Source organism: Meles meles, chromosome 2, assembly GCF_922984935.1.
Source record: "Meles meles chromosome 2, mMelMel3.1 paternal haplotype, whole genome shotgun sequence".
Taxonomy (NCBI): Eukaryota; Metazoa; Chordata; class Mammalia; order Carnivora; family Mustelidae; genus Meles; species Meles meles.
In genome coordinates, this window is record NC_060067.1 from 118500890 (window position 1) to 118513866 (window position 12977).

At 35.4% G+C, this 12977-nt stretch overlaps 1 protein-coding gene across 4 annotated transcripts in view; it reads right to left on the reverse strand.

Moving 5' to 3' along the window:
- Positions 1–12977, reverse strand: part of CCSER1 (coiled-coil serine rich protein 1) — an 877572-nt gene that overhangs the window by 573206 nt on the left and 291389 nt on the right. For all 4 annotated transcript variants that reach the window (XM_045997844.1, XM_045997841.1, XM_045997843.1 and 1 more), the window contains one exon: positions 4763–4883. In XM_045997844.1, coding sequence (XP_045853800.1) covers positions 4763–4883 — 121 coding nt within the window. The remainder of the gene's footprint in view (positions 1–4762; positions 4884–12977) is intronic.

The following is a 12977-nucleotide window of genomic DNA, read 5'->3' on the forward strand; positions in this document are numbered from 1 at the left end:
GATACTGAGCCATGGTATGTACAAAGTACATGAATTTCAACATTTCTAATGCAAGGACAAAATAAAATGCATAACATATCATGAAAGCAGTACTCTTTTATTCTCTTCAGAATCTGAATTTTATATACAGCTCACAAAGTTGTGATTTGAGAAATATACAGGTTTGAGCAACATGCTCAGTGGCTAGATATGTGGATTTATCTTTAATATTTAATCTTTAATATTATCATTTTATTAATAAAGCTTCACACAGCTTTAATCTCAACACTACATTTATGATCAAATTATTTGAAAATTGTATAGACTCTTTTTGGATCATATAGATTTTTCTGTTTTTCTAGCAAAGTTATTCTTTCCATGGTATTTAGCTACCTATCAGACTAAACTAAAAAACAAAATCCATACCTTTATTTTCCAAATTAAGGCGAATTTTAGATATATCAATATGAGAAAAGCTCTGATTCTTTCCCACCACAGAGCTCAGAATATAGTTTTCTTCCCTTCCTAAAATATTAAATATTTTCTCCCTATCACTTGCTTTGCTGACAAATTAATACTGTATCTCTAATAGAAATTCCTAATTCTTATTTTTTCCTTGCTAAATGTGCCTAAAAACTGGTAAATACATAACAATTTTTAAAATATAAGTCTTTCAGTCATAAAATGTTTCTTACATTCTAAAGTGACATATCAATACAACGGCATAATTATGACCAATATTTTGGCTTTATTTTTTATGTTTATACTGATAAATCAATAAGCCTGACCTAACTTTAGACAATCACATGCCCAACCAAAATGTCTATCCATTGATAAAGAGCACCTACTGCTTTTATACTGAGTTTTATCTTTTCAGGTATGTTTTACCTCTTCACCTGGATTATAACAACCTCAAAAATACATTGTCATATATCTTATGTCTCCTGTGCAATCGTATGTGTTTTGAAGCCCATATATTAAGATTGTTACAGTTCTTCTTAGCAAGACATTTGCTGCTTCTGAATTACATGCCACTTCTGAGTCCTATGTTTCAAAAGATACAATAGTTTATGAATTTATCATGTGAAGCTTGTATAATTAGAGGGGAAATTTAACTTGTAGAAATCATTCCATCCTGAATTTAAAGAAAATACTAGGCATCTAAAGACAATGTCTCAATTTATAACATTCTAATATCTCAGTATTACACTGGTGGATTATTACATTTCCTAATGGGAAATCCAAAAACATAAAACTATTACCATACAGACCTTTGGTACCTTCATTTATAAAAATGTGATATAGTTATTTCCCAAATATATTTGTTTTAAACTTTTTTATTTTGGGGTGGGGGGGCACCTGGGTAGCTCAGTCATTAAGCATCTGCCTTCAGCTCAGGTCATTATCACAGGGTTCTGGGATGGAGCCCTGCCTTGGGCCCACTGCTCAGCGGGAAGCCTGCCTCTCCCTCTCTCACTCTCCCTGCTTGCGTTCCCTCTCTCACTGTCTCTGTCAAATAAATAAATAAAATCTTTTTTAAAAAGTATAAACTTTTTTTTATATCATTTCCTTTATATTGTGTTTCAGGCATTTCACTCTAAGTAGATAAAATAACTTCCACATTGAAAAGAAACAAAGTGTTGTCAAGGTCAGAAAGTTTCAAAAACAAATCTCCCCAAGGCCTGAATTCCTAACCACCAAGTTATAATCCCTCCCAATAGCACAGCTAGATCAGATAATATGAAGTAAAATTAAGTGAAAACATTTGAAACAAGAAATAAAGATATGCATAATTATACTTTAATGTCTATGGTTTGAATAGAATAAAGAATTCTGACTTTTAAAAAAAATAAAATAAAACTAATGGTGATAATATTACTGCCTATATTGGTCATCTGTTGTTTTGACTTCTTATCATCTACCCATGCCTTCTTTTATCAACATCAGCCATATGTCAAGTATAGACTCACCCTTCGCCTCTCACCTTCACACTCTGCTTCAGAATTTGCCCTGTAACCTAGTTCTAGTCAATCATATCATCATATACTCCTTTTCACACAGAAATTGCTTCAGCGTAGTCATGTCAAAGAAGCCAAGCCTGTCAAAGCCAGTGACAATCAGATCTCGGTTTTTGTTTTGTTTTGATTAAATCCACTGGATTTACTGAAAAAGTAAAAATCTGTACCAGTAGCTACAGAAGGCAGTAACAACACCTTTAGAGGCTCCTCCTGGAAAATGAAAACTACAGAGAGGAAAGGCGAGCAAAGAGAGGCAGATGGAAAGAATGAGCCAACATGACACCATTTGAGTACTAGACCCAACCATACTTGAGGAAATTTCTATCTCTATACTTGGTAATTACACGAACCAATAAGAACTGCTACCCTTGATTTTCTGAAACCAATTTACACTGTAGCTTCTCTCATTAGCAAATGGAAGTTTTGAATTAATCACTATGCCTTTGCATTTATATTGTATTCTTGCCATATATTTACATCTAACAATTAATCCTCAGAATAGTAGTGTAAGATACAAAGGGCATATGAAATCTCCATTTGATACAATGTCCATTATTTGAACAGTTTCATTAAGTTCACAGTTACTATTAGGAAATATTTAAAAATATTAGATGTGTTTGCCTTCAGATTGGCTGAAATGGTTAGAATATAATAGAGACCTTAATCAAGTAATCAATAAGTAACTGAATGTGAAATGTGAAAGAGAAAATTTATTGAGATTTTAAGAAAAGAAAAACAATGGTAGTTTTACAGGAATATAGAAGTCAGAAACAATCAATGTTTAAGGGGGCTACTGGAGTCATTAATTTGGTTTTAGGCAAACCTAGTATAAGATTCTGGTAGGATATCTAGTTAGACCAGTCAGACCAGCAACTTTAAATATTAGACTTGCATTCAGAAAAGCCTTCAGGAGAAGAATATATATCTGTAAGTCATTGCTAATATTGATAACTGAAGCTATGGAAGGCACAACATAACTAATACTTCTATAGATTCTTAGATTTCAGATCCTTTACCGATAACACTTCATTTAGTACAATGACTGTAAAAGGTGGTGATATCACCCCAATTAACAGATGAAGAAAGGAAAGCACAAAGAGCTTAAGTAAAAGGTCCCCAATTTCCGTGTGTGTGTGTGTGTGTGTGTGTGTGTGTGTGTGTGTGGTCAGAATTGGGATTTTAACCAAGGTCTCTCAGACTCAAAAACAAAACAAAACAAAACAAAAAACAAAAAAAAACCCTCTATGAATGAATGAGTGAGTGAATGATATTGTTAAGGAGAATGCTTAGTAAGAAAGTAGATTCAGAGAATACAGAGAAACAGAGTATATGTAGGGTAAGAGAAAAAAAAAAAAGAACAGTCCATTAATAGTCAGGTTTGATATACATCTCAGAATAAAGAAGAATGAGTATTTATGAAGTAGCTAAGAACTGAAAAAAAGTATTCTGTGCAAGAAAATAACACTGTTTCCAGTTTTAAGCAGAATCACTAAAAGATAATGAAAATAATTTAAGATCCTATTTATAAATATATAGGTAACTTATGTAAACTCATGCACGTACTGAAGAAAATGCATTTGAGTTTTCTAATATAATTCAATTGGCATATATGAGATGTAATTTTCCTCGTATTAGACAAAAAAATTGGAGCCTAAAAATTAAGACTATATTAAGAGCTGCTAAATTGTTTTCACTTTTAAATTGTATTAAAACTGAATTACAATCATTACTTTCTGAATTGGTTAGTACTTCTTTTCACTATATGAGAATATTAATACTATCTTCATGCTATCAAATATATACATTGCTCCATTTGAATTCAACATTATTGAATGTAACAATAAGGGATTTTCTAATTGATTTCACAAAGAGTATCAGGCACTATCATATTCCAGGAAACTCTGTCCTTGGGAGCTTAGCCGATAAAATACATTGGAAACAAACAAGTATGATACAGTGTAAACCAATGGGGAAAAGTACTATGTGCTTCAAGGTAACTACCACCTGGCTCAGATGGTGGTTAGCCAGCAATCATTGGCAACACCATACATCACTTAGCCTCCAATGTAAGACCTTAGAGTGGGAATGGCACTAACTTCACTGGAAAATATGAGTAAAGTTTCCCTTTGCCTTTATATAATGCATACCTAGAAATATCCTAATTATTTGATATTTCAGGTTCATGTAGCTTACATTTGTTACCATGAATTTCTTTGTAAGAAAAAAATCTATCATTTATTCAATGTAAGATCAAATCTAAATTTACATGAAACTTAATCTGTTTAAATAGCAAAAATACAGAAATATTAAATACTGTGAAGTTTTAATTAGAGTGATTTATTTAAAATAGTTACAAATAACAACTTTTATTCCTTGTAAAATGCAAGCCAACTTCAAGCTAAGAAGCTTATATTAAAAACATTATATTTTAGATGATTAAAGCTTATGACTATAAAATAAGCCATCCAAGAACAGTGCACCCACAATCAGTATTAAAGAAATAAAGTGCTTCGCGTCGCCAAGATAAGGTAACACAATGAAACTCGAATGGTATATAGTTCAAGCACATCAAGGTAGAAGGTGCAGAAGTTACTCACTGAGACGGTGAAGGACAGACTGATTTTCAAATACTGTACAAAATTATCTGTCCTTTTAATATACTAGTATTCACACATTCATTATAAATCATCATTTCTGAGCAATCTAATTCTGATCAGTTATCTAACTAGTTTACAAAGTTCTGAAATATCAGACAAATAACTTACTGTTTGGCAGGTTCAGGAAATTTTAGTTCTTCTCTTTTCTTCATTTCTATCGTTGGTTCCATAGGACTAAGAACCACAGCAGCACATGAAACTACGGAGTGGTATGAATCCTCCCGGCACACTGTTTTATTAAAAAAAATTAATTGTAAATGTCAAAATTACTTATTGACTAGCCTCACTTTCCCTTTTTCTCTTTTTTAAATTTTCAAACGAAAGAGATAATTCAGCTAAGACATTAATTACCATTAAATTATCCTTAATTATCAGTTTCCACTCTGTCTTTCCACTCGCTAGCTGAATGACCCTAGGCAATTTTTCTTTATTTAAGCCACACAGTGGAAAAGGTGTTGGCAATACTTTATAGTCCTTCATTTAAAAAAAGAGCTCTTCATTGAAGATATAAAGTGCATAAATCATATACAGTTAAATGAATCTTTGCAAAATGAACACACCTGTTTCATCAGCATTATGATCAATAAGCATTACCAGCACCCTAAAATTCCCTGTGGTACCCCTTCCCAATTACTTGTAGCCTCCAAACTTAACCATTATTATTACTTAAATAACCAAAGATTGGGTTGGATTATTTCTGACCTTTGTAGGAAGGAAATGATGCTCTCCTGTGTGTACACTGTTTTCTGTGTGGCTTACTTCATTCAATACACATTCGTAAGACTCCTTCATGTGCAGCAGCACTCTGTTCATTCTCAGAGCTGTGTAACAGTCCACTGAATAAATATACCACAATTTACTTGTCCATTTTATGGGTGCTGGACACAGACTGTGCTGGTCTGAGGCTATTTTGAAATATCTATGAACATATCTGTACATTTTTTTTTTGGTGTGTAAGTAAATTTGTACGGGAAAAATATCTAGGAACTGCTCTTATGTCCATATTTTTCACCTTCAGCTTTAGTAGATATTGCTAAATAGGTTTCTGAACTGATTGCATTAATTTGCATTTCCCAAAGCAAAAGAAGAGTTTCAGTTGTTCCACATCTGTAGCGACACTTAGTTTGGCCGGTTTTTAAAATTTCAGTATTATATGAATTTTTTATTACTGCATGACAAATTAACAGCACCCACATTGTGATCTCATAGTTCTATAGGTAAGAAGTCTAGTGAGCTCAGCTGAGTTCTCTAATTAGGGTCCCACAAGGCCAATGTCAGGTTAGCAGCCAGGCTGTGCTCTTATCTAGAGTCTCTGGGGTGGGGCGGGAGTGGGGGGAATCCACTTTTAAGCTCATTGAGGTTGCTAGCAAAATTTAGTTTCTTGGAGTAGTAGGAATCAGGTCTTCTTTTTTTCTTACTGGCTATTGGCCATTGATCACTCTGAGACTCGAAGCTCCTCACGGGTCAGTGGTCAATGGCCTCTCTATCTCAGCAATGAAGAATATCCTTCACAATGAAACCCTCTCATGCTTCAAATTTCATATTCTGATTTCTGCTGCTGCTAACAACAATGAAGTTAAGGCCCATCAGATGATCTCCTATTTGACTGGCTCAAAGTCAAGTGAATAGTAATCTTAACTACATCTACAGAGTCCCTTTTGCCACGGAGCATTACGTAATTACAGAAGCGATGTCCTATCTTCCCAGGGGAAGAAATTATACAATGGTTAGATTTGTGTGTCAGCTTAGAGTTCTGCCTACCACAGCTATTCCTGTAAGTGTATAGTGGTATCACATTGTGGCTTTAATATTTATCTTACTGGTATCTAATACAGTCACTGTAAATTCTTGTTTCACATGATTCTGATAAGCACAAATTTTAGTTACATGTTTAGTTCAATAATACAAGGAACTCCCAAAAATATGACTCACATTTCAATTCACATGGTACATCTACTATGTGTAATTATATAAATTATGTACTTCTCCAGTAGCCCTTCAGTCCACAAATCACTACACAAATAAGAAATGTGGATCATGATTAGTAACACAGACACATTGCTTCTTTCAAAGTCTGTCAGTGACTTGTCACCATGCATCTGCTACTGAGATTAAGAAGAGAACTCGAAGTATGTGGTCACATAACTTCCTTGTTTACCAGTGATAAACTCATGTGACATTTTACAAAAATAGACACTCTAAGGAAGGAATCTGAGAGTGGAAATGAAAATGTAGTGAAGAAATGAAAACTGCTAGTGATGTGATATATGAATTGATTATAAATTAAAGGTCGATCATTGCTCATCTGTGTACTCATTTCAAGAACTAAGAGGTGAACAATAAGTTAACACCCTCCCCAATACAGAAAGAGGCAAATACTAAAGATGGTAACCACATTAATGAAAGAAAAGGCATAAATACAATTAAGGTTATGCAAATCATCCGAGAAGTATAGGACTATGATCTCAAAGTGAAAGATGCGTAAGAAAAAATCTTAAGGTTCTTCACCTTTCCCCTAAAAATATTTGCTGCATTATTAATCTGCTCAGAGTCTGAGATCTAAAAGGTGACCACTAAAAACAGAGGTGAACTTAAAGCAATCAAGTGGCACTCAAGAGACAAACATTAGTGTCTAGTATGTGTCAAAGGTGACATGCTAGTTTCTTCTTTGTCTCTCCAATGCCATCAAATAGATTGTTTCCTCTTCCTCTTTCTCTTCCTCCCCCCCACTTCTTCTTCTTCTTCTTCTTCTTCTAAATTTAGTTTTCTCTACATTTTCTTAGAATGAACTGTGAGTCCACATCAAACAACTCCATCATAGTTGGGAGAAAAAACTGTATTACATTTTAAATTTCCACTGTTGCCTTAAATGCTGCTAATGAAGAGAGAGACTAAGAATAATATTATATTTCATTCCTCTGGGAAACCACTCACATATTTGACAAATATTTAGTGAACTAATTGGTATGTTCCAAGAAATATGTTTAAAGGTAGGATTCTACTGTGGGCAAGAAAGAAATAGCCTCTTCCTCCCATGTTTTAGCAAAGTTTCAATTTCTTCTCTAGGAAGTATTTCTCGTGTGTTAGTACATTAAGCTGCTTACTAGATTAAGTGAAAGAATTTATCTAGATCTCTGTGAGGGAAAATAGAGTTATCTTTTAAAAGGAAAAGAGAGAGTAAAAGGCTATATATTAAAAAGTAAAAGAGAGGAAAAAGGTTATAGGTGAATAAGAACAATTTTCAAAAATAGGAAGCATTTGCTTACTTAAGGTAATATTGCTATCAATAGTTAGTTTTTATTATCTAGAAGCTGGAACAAGTGGCACTGCTCTCAAAGATACTAACGTTAAAAAACAATGAATAAGTCAATAAAAATAAGCCTCATTAATTATTACAGAATGGAAAATAATAATACACTGATCTAAAAATACCTGGTTAAGAGCTTCATGTAAATGACAGAGCTCTTGGGGTGCCTGGGTGGCTCAGTGGGTAAAGCCTCTGCCTTCTGCTCAGGTCATGATCTCAGGGTCCTGGGATCGAGCCTCACATCAGGCTCTCTGCTCAGCAGGGAGCCTGCTTCCCTCTCTCTGCCTGCCTCTCTGCTCACTTGTGATCTCTCTCTGTTAAATAAATAAATAAAGTCTTTTTAAAAAATGACAGAGCTCTTATATTTAGCTGAAATTAAATTGCACTCAAGTTTTAGTATCTTTAAATTTCATAAAGAGTTAGTGTAATAAATGCAAGTTAGGCCAATAACTAATAGAGAAATTGTAACTTCAAAAAAAGTGAATGGAGAAGATATTTGAAAATGATAAATCCAGGGGCACCTGGGGGGCTCAGTGGGTTAAAGCCTCTGCCTTCGGCCCAGGTTATGATCTCAGAGTCCTGGGATCAAGCCCCGCATCGGGCTCTCTGCTCAGCAGGGAGCCTTCTTCCTCCCTTCTCTGCCTGCCTCTCTGCCTACTTGTGATCTCTGTCTATCAAATAAATAAATAAATAAATAAAATCTTAAAAAAAAAAAGAAAGAAAATGATATATCCAATAAGGAGTTAGTATCCAAAATACAGACAGAACTTATACAACTCAACACCGTAAAAACCCAATCCAATTTAAAAAATGGGCCAGAGGACCTAAATGGACATTTTTCCAAGGAAGACATACCAGATGGCCAACAGACACGTGAAAAGATGCTCCACATCACTATTCATCAGGGATATCACCTTACACCAGTCAGACTGACTAGTATCAAAAAGACAAGAAATAACAAGTGTTGGTGAGAATGTTGGGAAAACAGAATCCTCCTGTACTGCTGTTGGAAACATAAATTGTTGCAACCACTGTGGAAAACAGTATGGAGATTCTTGAAAAAAAAATCAAAATTGACACACTGTATGATCCAAAAAACTCTACTACTGGGTATTTATTCAAAGAAAGAAAGAGCAGTAATTCAAAAAGATAAATGCACACCTACTGCAGCATTATTTATTTTCTCAAAGATTTATTTATTTATTTTAGAGACAGAGACTGCACAAGCAGGGGGAGGACAATGGGAGAGGAAGAGAGAGAATCCCAAGCAGACTCTCAGCTGAGCAGGGAGCCTGATGTGGGACCGTACCTCATGACCCTGAAATCATGACCTAAGCCAAAATCAAGAGTTAAGACACTTAACTGAATGAGCCACCCAATTGCCCCTGCAGCATTATTTATGATAGCCAAGATATGGAATCAACTCAAGTATCAATCAGTAGATAAGTGGATAAAAAAAGATGGGAAATACACACACACACACACACACACACACACACACACACACACACACTGGTCTATTACTCAGCCATAAAAAAATGAGATTTTGCCATGTGGGAGAACACAGATGGAACTTGAGGGTATTATGCTAAATGAAATAAGTCAGGTAGAGAAAGATAAATACCATATGACTTCACTTATATCTGGAATCTAAAAAAACAAAACATATAACCAAACAAACAAAAACAAAAGAACAAACAAAAAGCAAAACAGTCTCATAGATAAAGAGAATAAACGTACTGCCAGAAGGGAGGTCGGTGGGGGATGGGGCAAAATAGATACAGGGAATTAAGAGGTACAAACTTCCAATTATAAAGTAAGTAAGTCCTAGAGATGAGAACTACAGCAGAAGGAATATGGTTAATAATATTGTGATAAAGTTCTATGGTGAAGGATGTTGTATAATGTGTGCTGAGAACTGAGTAAAGTACAGAATTGCTGAATCATTATGTTACCTGGCTGAAACTAATATAATATTGTATGTCAGTTACTTTCCAATACACTTTTTAAAAAATCAGCTAAGGTCTAAGAACAGTGAATGGAATAATAAAAGGGAAGTAAAGATTTCCCAAACAATGAATATGCCTCAGCTGTCCTTCATTCTGAGGCAGATAGGAAAAAAAAAAAAAAAAAAAAGGAAACCTTAGCATTAAGTCACAGAGAAGAGAAACAATTTCTGCAAATCAATAGAATAATGAATATTTATGTGATCATTATGTTCACACAAAAAATTTTCTTCAAAATTATGGTCTCTACTAAAAAGTAAATCAGAAACATATCACAATGGTCATGATCATAATGTGAACTACTCTGTATAATTATTTAGCTAGGATATAAGTTCCTGGATATTATTTTCATATTTTACTATGCCATGAATGCATAAATTAATTTTGAAGAATGATATGAATATAACTAACTAAAGGAGAAAACATTATATTTGCCTTTAAAATAAACCTGATGATACAAAATAAAAGGAAGTTTCAAATTTTAAAAAGACCTTCAAAGTTGTTGGGATTTTTTTTTTCATTTTATTTATTTTTTCAGTGTAACAGTATTCATTCTTTTTGCACAACACCCAGTGCTCCATGCAAAACGTGCCCTCCCCATTACCCACCACCTGTTCCCCCAACCTCCCACCCCTGACCCTTCAAAACCCTCAGGTTGCCCCAACCTCCCACCCCTGACCCTTCAAAACCCTCAGGTTGTTTTTCAGAGTACATAGTCTCTTATGGTTCGCCTCCCCTCCCCAATGTCCATAGCCCGTTCCCCCTCTCCCAATCCCACCTCCCCCCAGCAACCCCCAGTTTGTTTTGTGAGATTAAGAGTCATTTATGGTTTGTCTCCCTCCCAATCCCATCTTGTTTCATTTACTCTTCTCCTATCCCCCTAACCCCCCATGTTGCTTCTCCATGTCCTCATATCAGGGAGATCATATGATAGTTGTCTTTCTCCGATTGACTTATTTCACTAAGCATGATACGCTCTAGTTCCATCCACGTCGTCGCAAATGGCAAGATTTCATTTCTTTTGATGGCTGCATAGTATTCCATTGTGTATATATACCACGTCTTCTTTATCCATTCATCTGTTGATGGACATCTAGTTTCTTTCCATAGTTTGGCTATTGTAGACATTGCTGCTATAAACATTCGGGTACACGTGCCCCTTCGGATCACTATGTTTGTATCTTTAGGGTAAATACCCAGTAGTACAATTGCTGGGTCATAGGGTAGTTCTATTTTCAACATTTTGAGGAACCTCCATGCTGTTTTCCAGAGTGGTTGCACCAGCTTGCATTCCTACCAACAGTGGAGGAGGGTTCCCCTTTCTCCACATCCTCGCCAGCATCTGTCATTTCCTGACTTGTTAATTTTAGCCATTCTGACTGGTGTGAGGTGATATCTCATTGTGGTTTTGATTTGTATTTCCCTGATGCTGAGTGACGTGGAGCACTTTTTCATGTGTCTGTTGGCCATCTGGATGTCTTCTTTGCAGAAATGTCTGTTCATGTCCTCTGCCCATTTCTTGATTGGATTGTTTGTTCTTTGGGTGTTGAGTTTGCTAAGTTCCTTATAGATTTTGGATACTAGCCCTTTATCTGATATGTCGTTTGCAAATATCTTCTCCCATTCTGTCAGTTGTCTTTTGGTTTTGTTAACTGTTTCCTTTGCTGTGCAAAAGCTTTTGATCTTGATGAAATCCCAATAGTTCATTTTTGCCCTTGCTTCCCTTGCCTTTGCCGTTGTTCCTAGGAAGATGTTGCTACGGCTGAGGTCGAAGAGGTTGCTGCCTGCGTTCTCCTCAAGGATTTTGATGGATTCCTTTCTCACATTGAGGTCCTTCATCCATTTGGAGTCTATTTTCGTGTGTGGTGTAAGGAAGTGGTCCAATTTCATTTTTCTGCATGTGGCTGTCCAATTTTCCCAGCACCATTTATTGAAGAGGCTGTCTTTTTTCCATTGGACATTCTTTCCTGCTTTGTCGAAGATTAGTTGACCATAGAGTTGAGGGTCGATTTCTGGGCTCTCTATTCTGTTCCACTGATCTATGTGTCTGTTTTTGTGCCAGTACCATGCTGTCTTGATGATGACAGCTTTGTACGACAAGGATCCCACCAAAAAAGAGAACTACAGACCAATATCCTTGATGAACACAGATGCAAAAATTCTCGCCAAAATACTAGCCAATAGGATTCAACAGTACATTAAAAGGATTATTCACCACGATCAAGTGGGATTTATTCCAGGGCTGCAGGGTTGGTTCAACATCCGCAAATCAATCAATGTGATAGAACACATTAATAAAAGAAAGAACAAGAACCATATGATACTCTCAATAGATGCTGAAAAAGCATTTGACAAAGTACAGCATCCCTTCCTGATCAAAACTCTTCAAAGTGTGGGGATAGAGGGCACATACCTCAATATTATCAAAGCCATCTATGAAAAACCCACCGCAAATATCATTCTCAATGGAGAAAAACTGAAAGCTTTTCCGTTAAGGTCAGGAACACGGCAGGGATGTCCATTATCACCACTGCTATTCAACATAGTACTAGAAGTCCTAGCCTCAGCAATCAGACAACAAAAAGAAATTAAAGGCATCCAAATTGGTAAAGAAGTAGTCAAACTATCACTCTTCGCAGATGATATGATACTATATGTGGAAAACCCAAAAGACTCCACTCCAAAACTGCTAGAACTTGTACAGGAATTCAGTAAAGTATCAGGATATAAAATCAATGCACAGAAATCAGTTGCATTTCTGTACACCAACAACAAGACTGAAGAAAGAGAAATTAAGGAGTCAATCCCATTTACAACTGTACCCAAAACTATAAGATACCTAGGAATAAACCTAACCAAAGAGACTAAGAATCTATACACAGAAAATTATAAAGTACTCATGAAAGAAATTGAGGAAGACACAAAAAAATGGAAAAATGTTCCATGCTCCTGGATTGGAAGAATAAATATTGTGAAAATGTCCATGCTACCTAAAGCAATCTACACATTT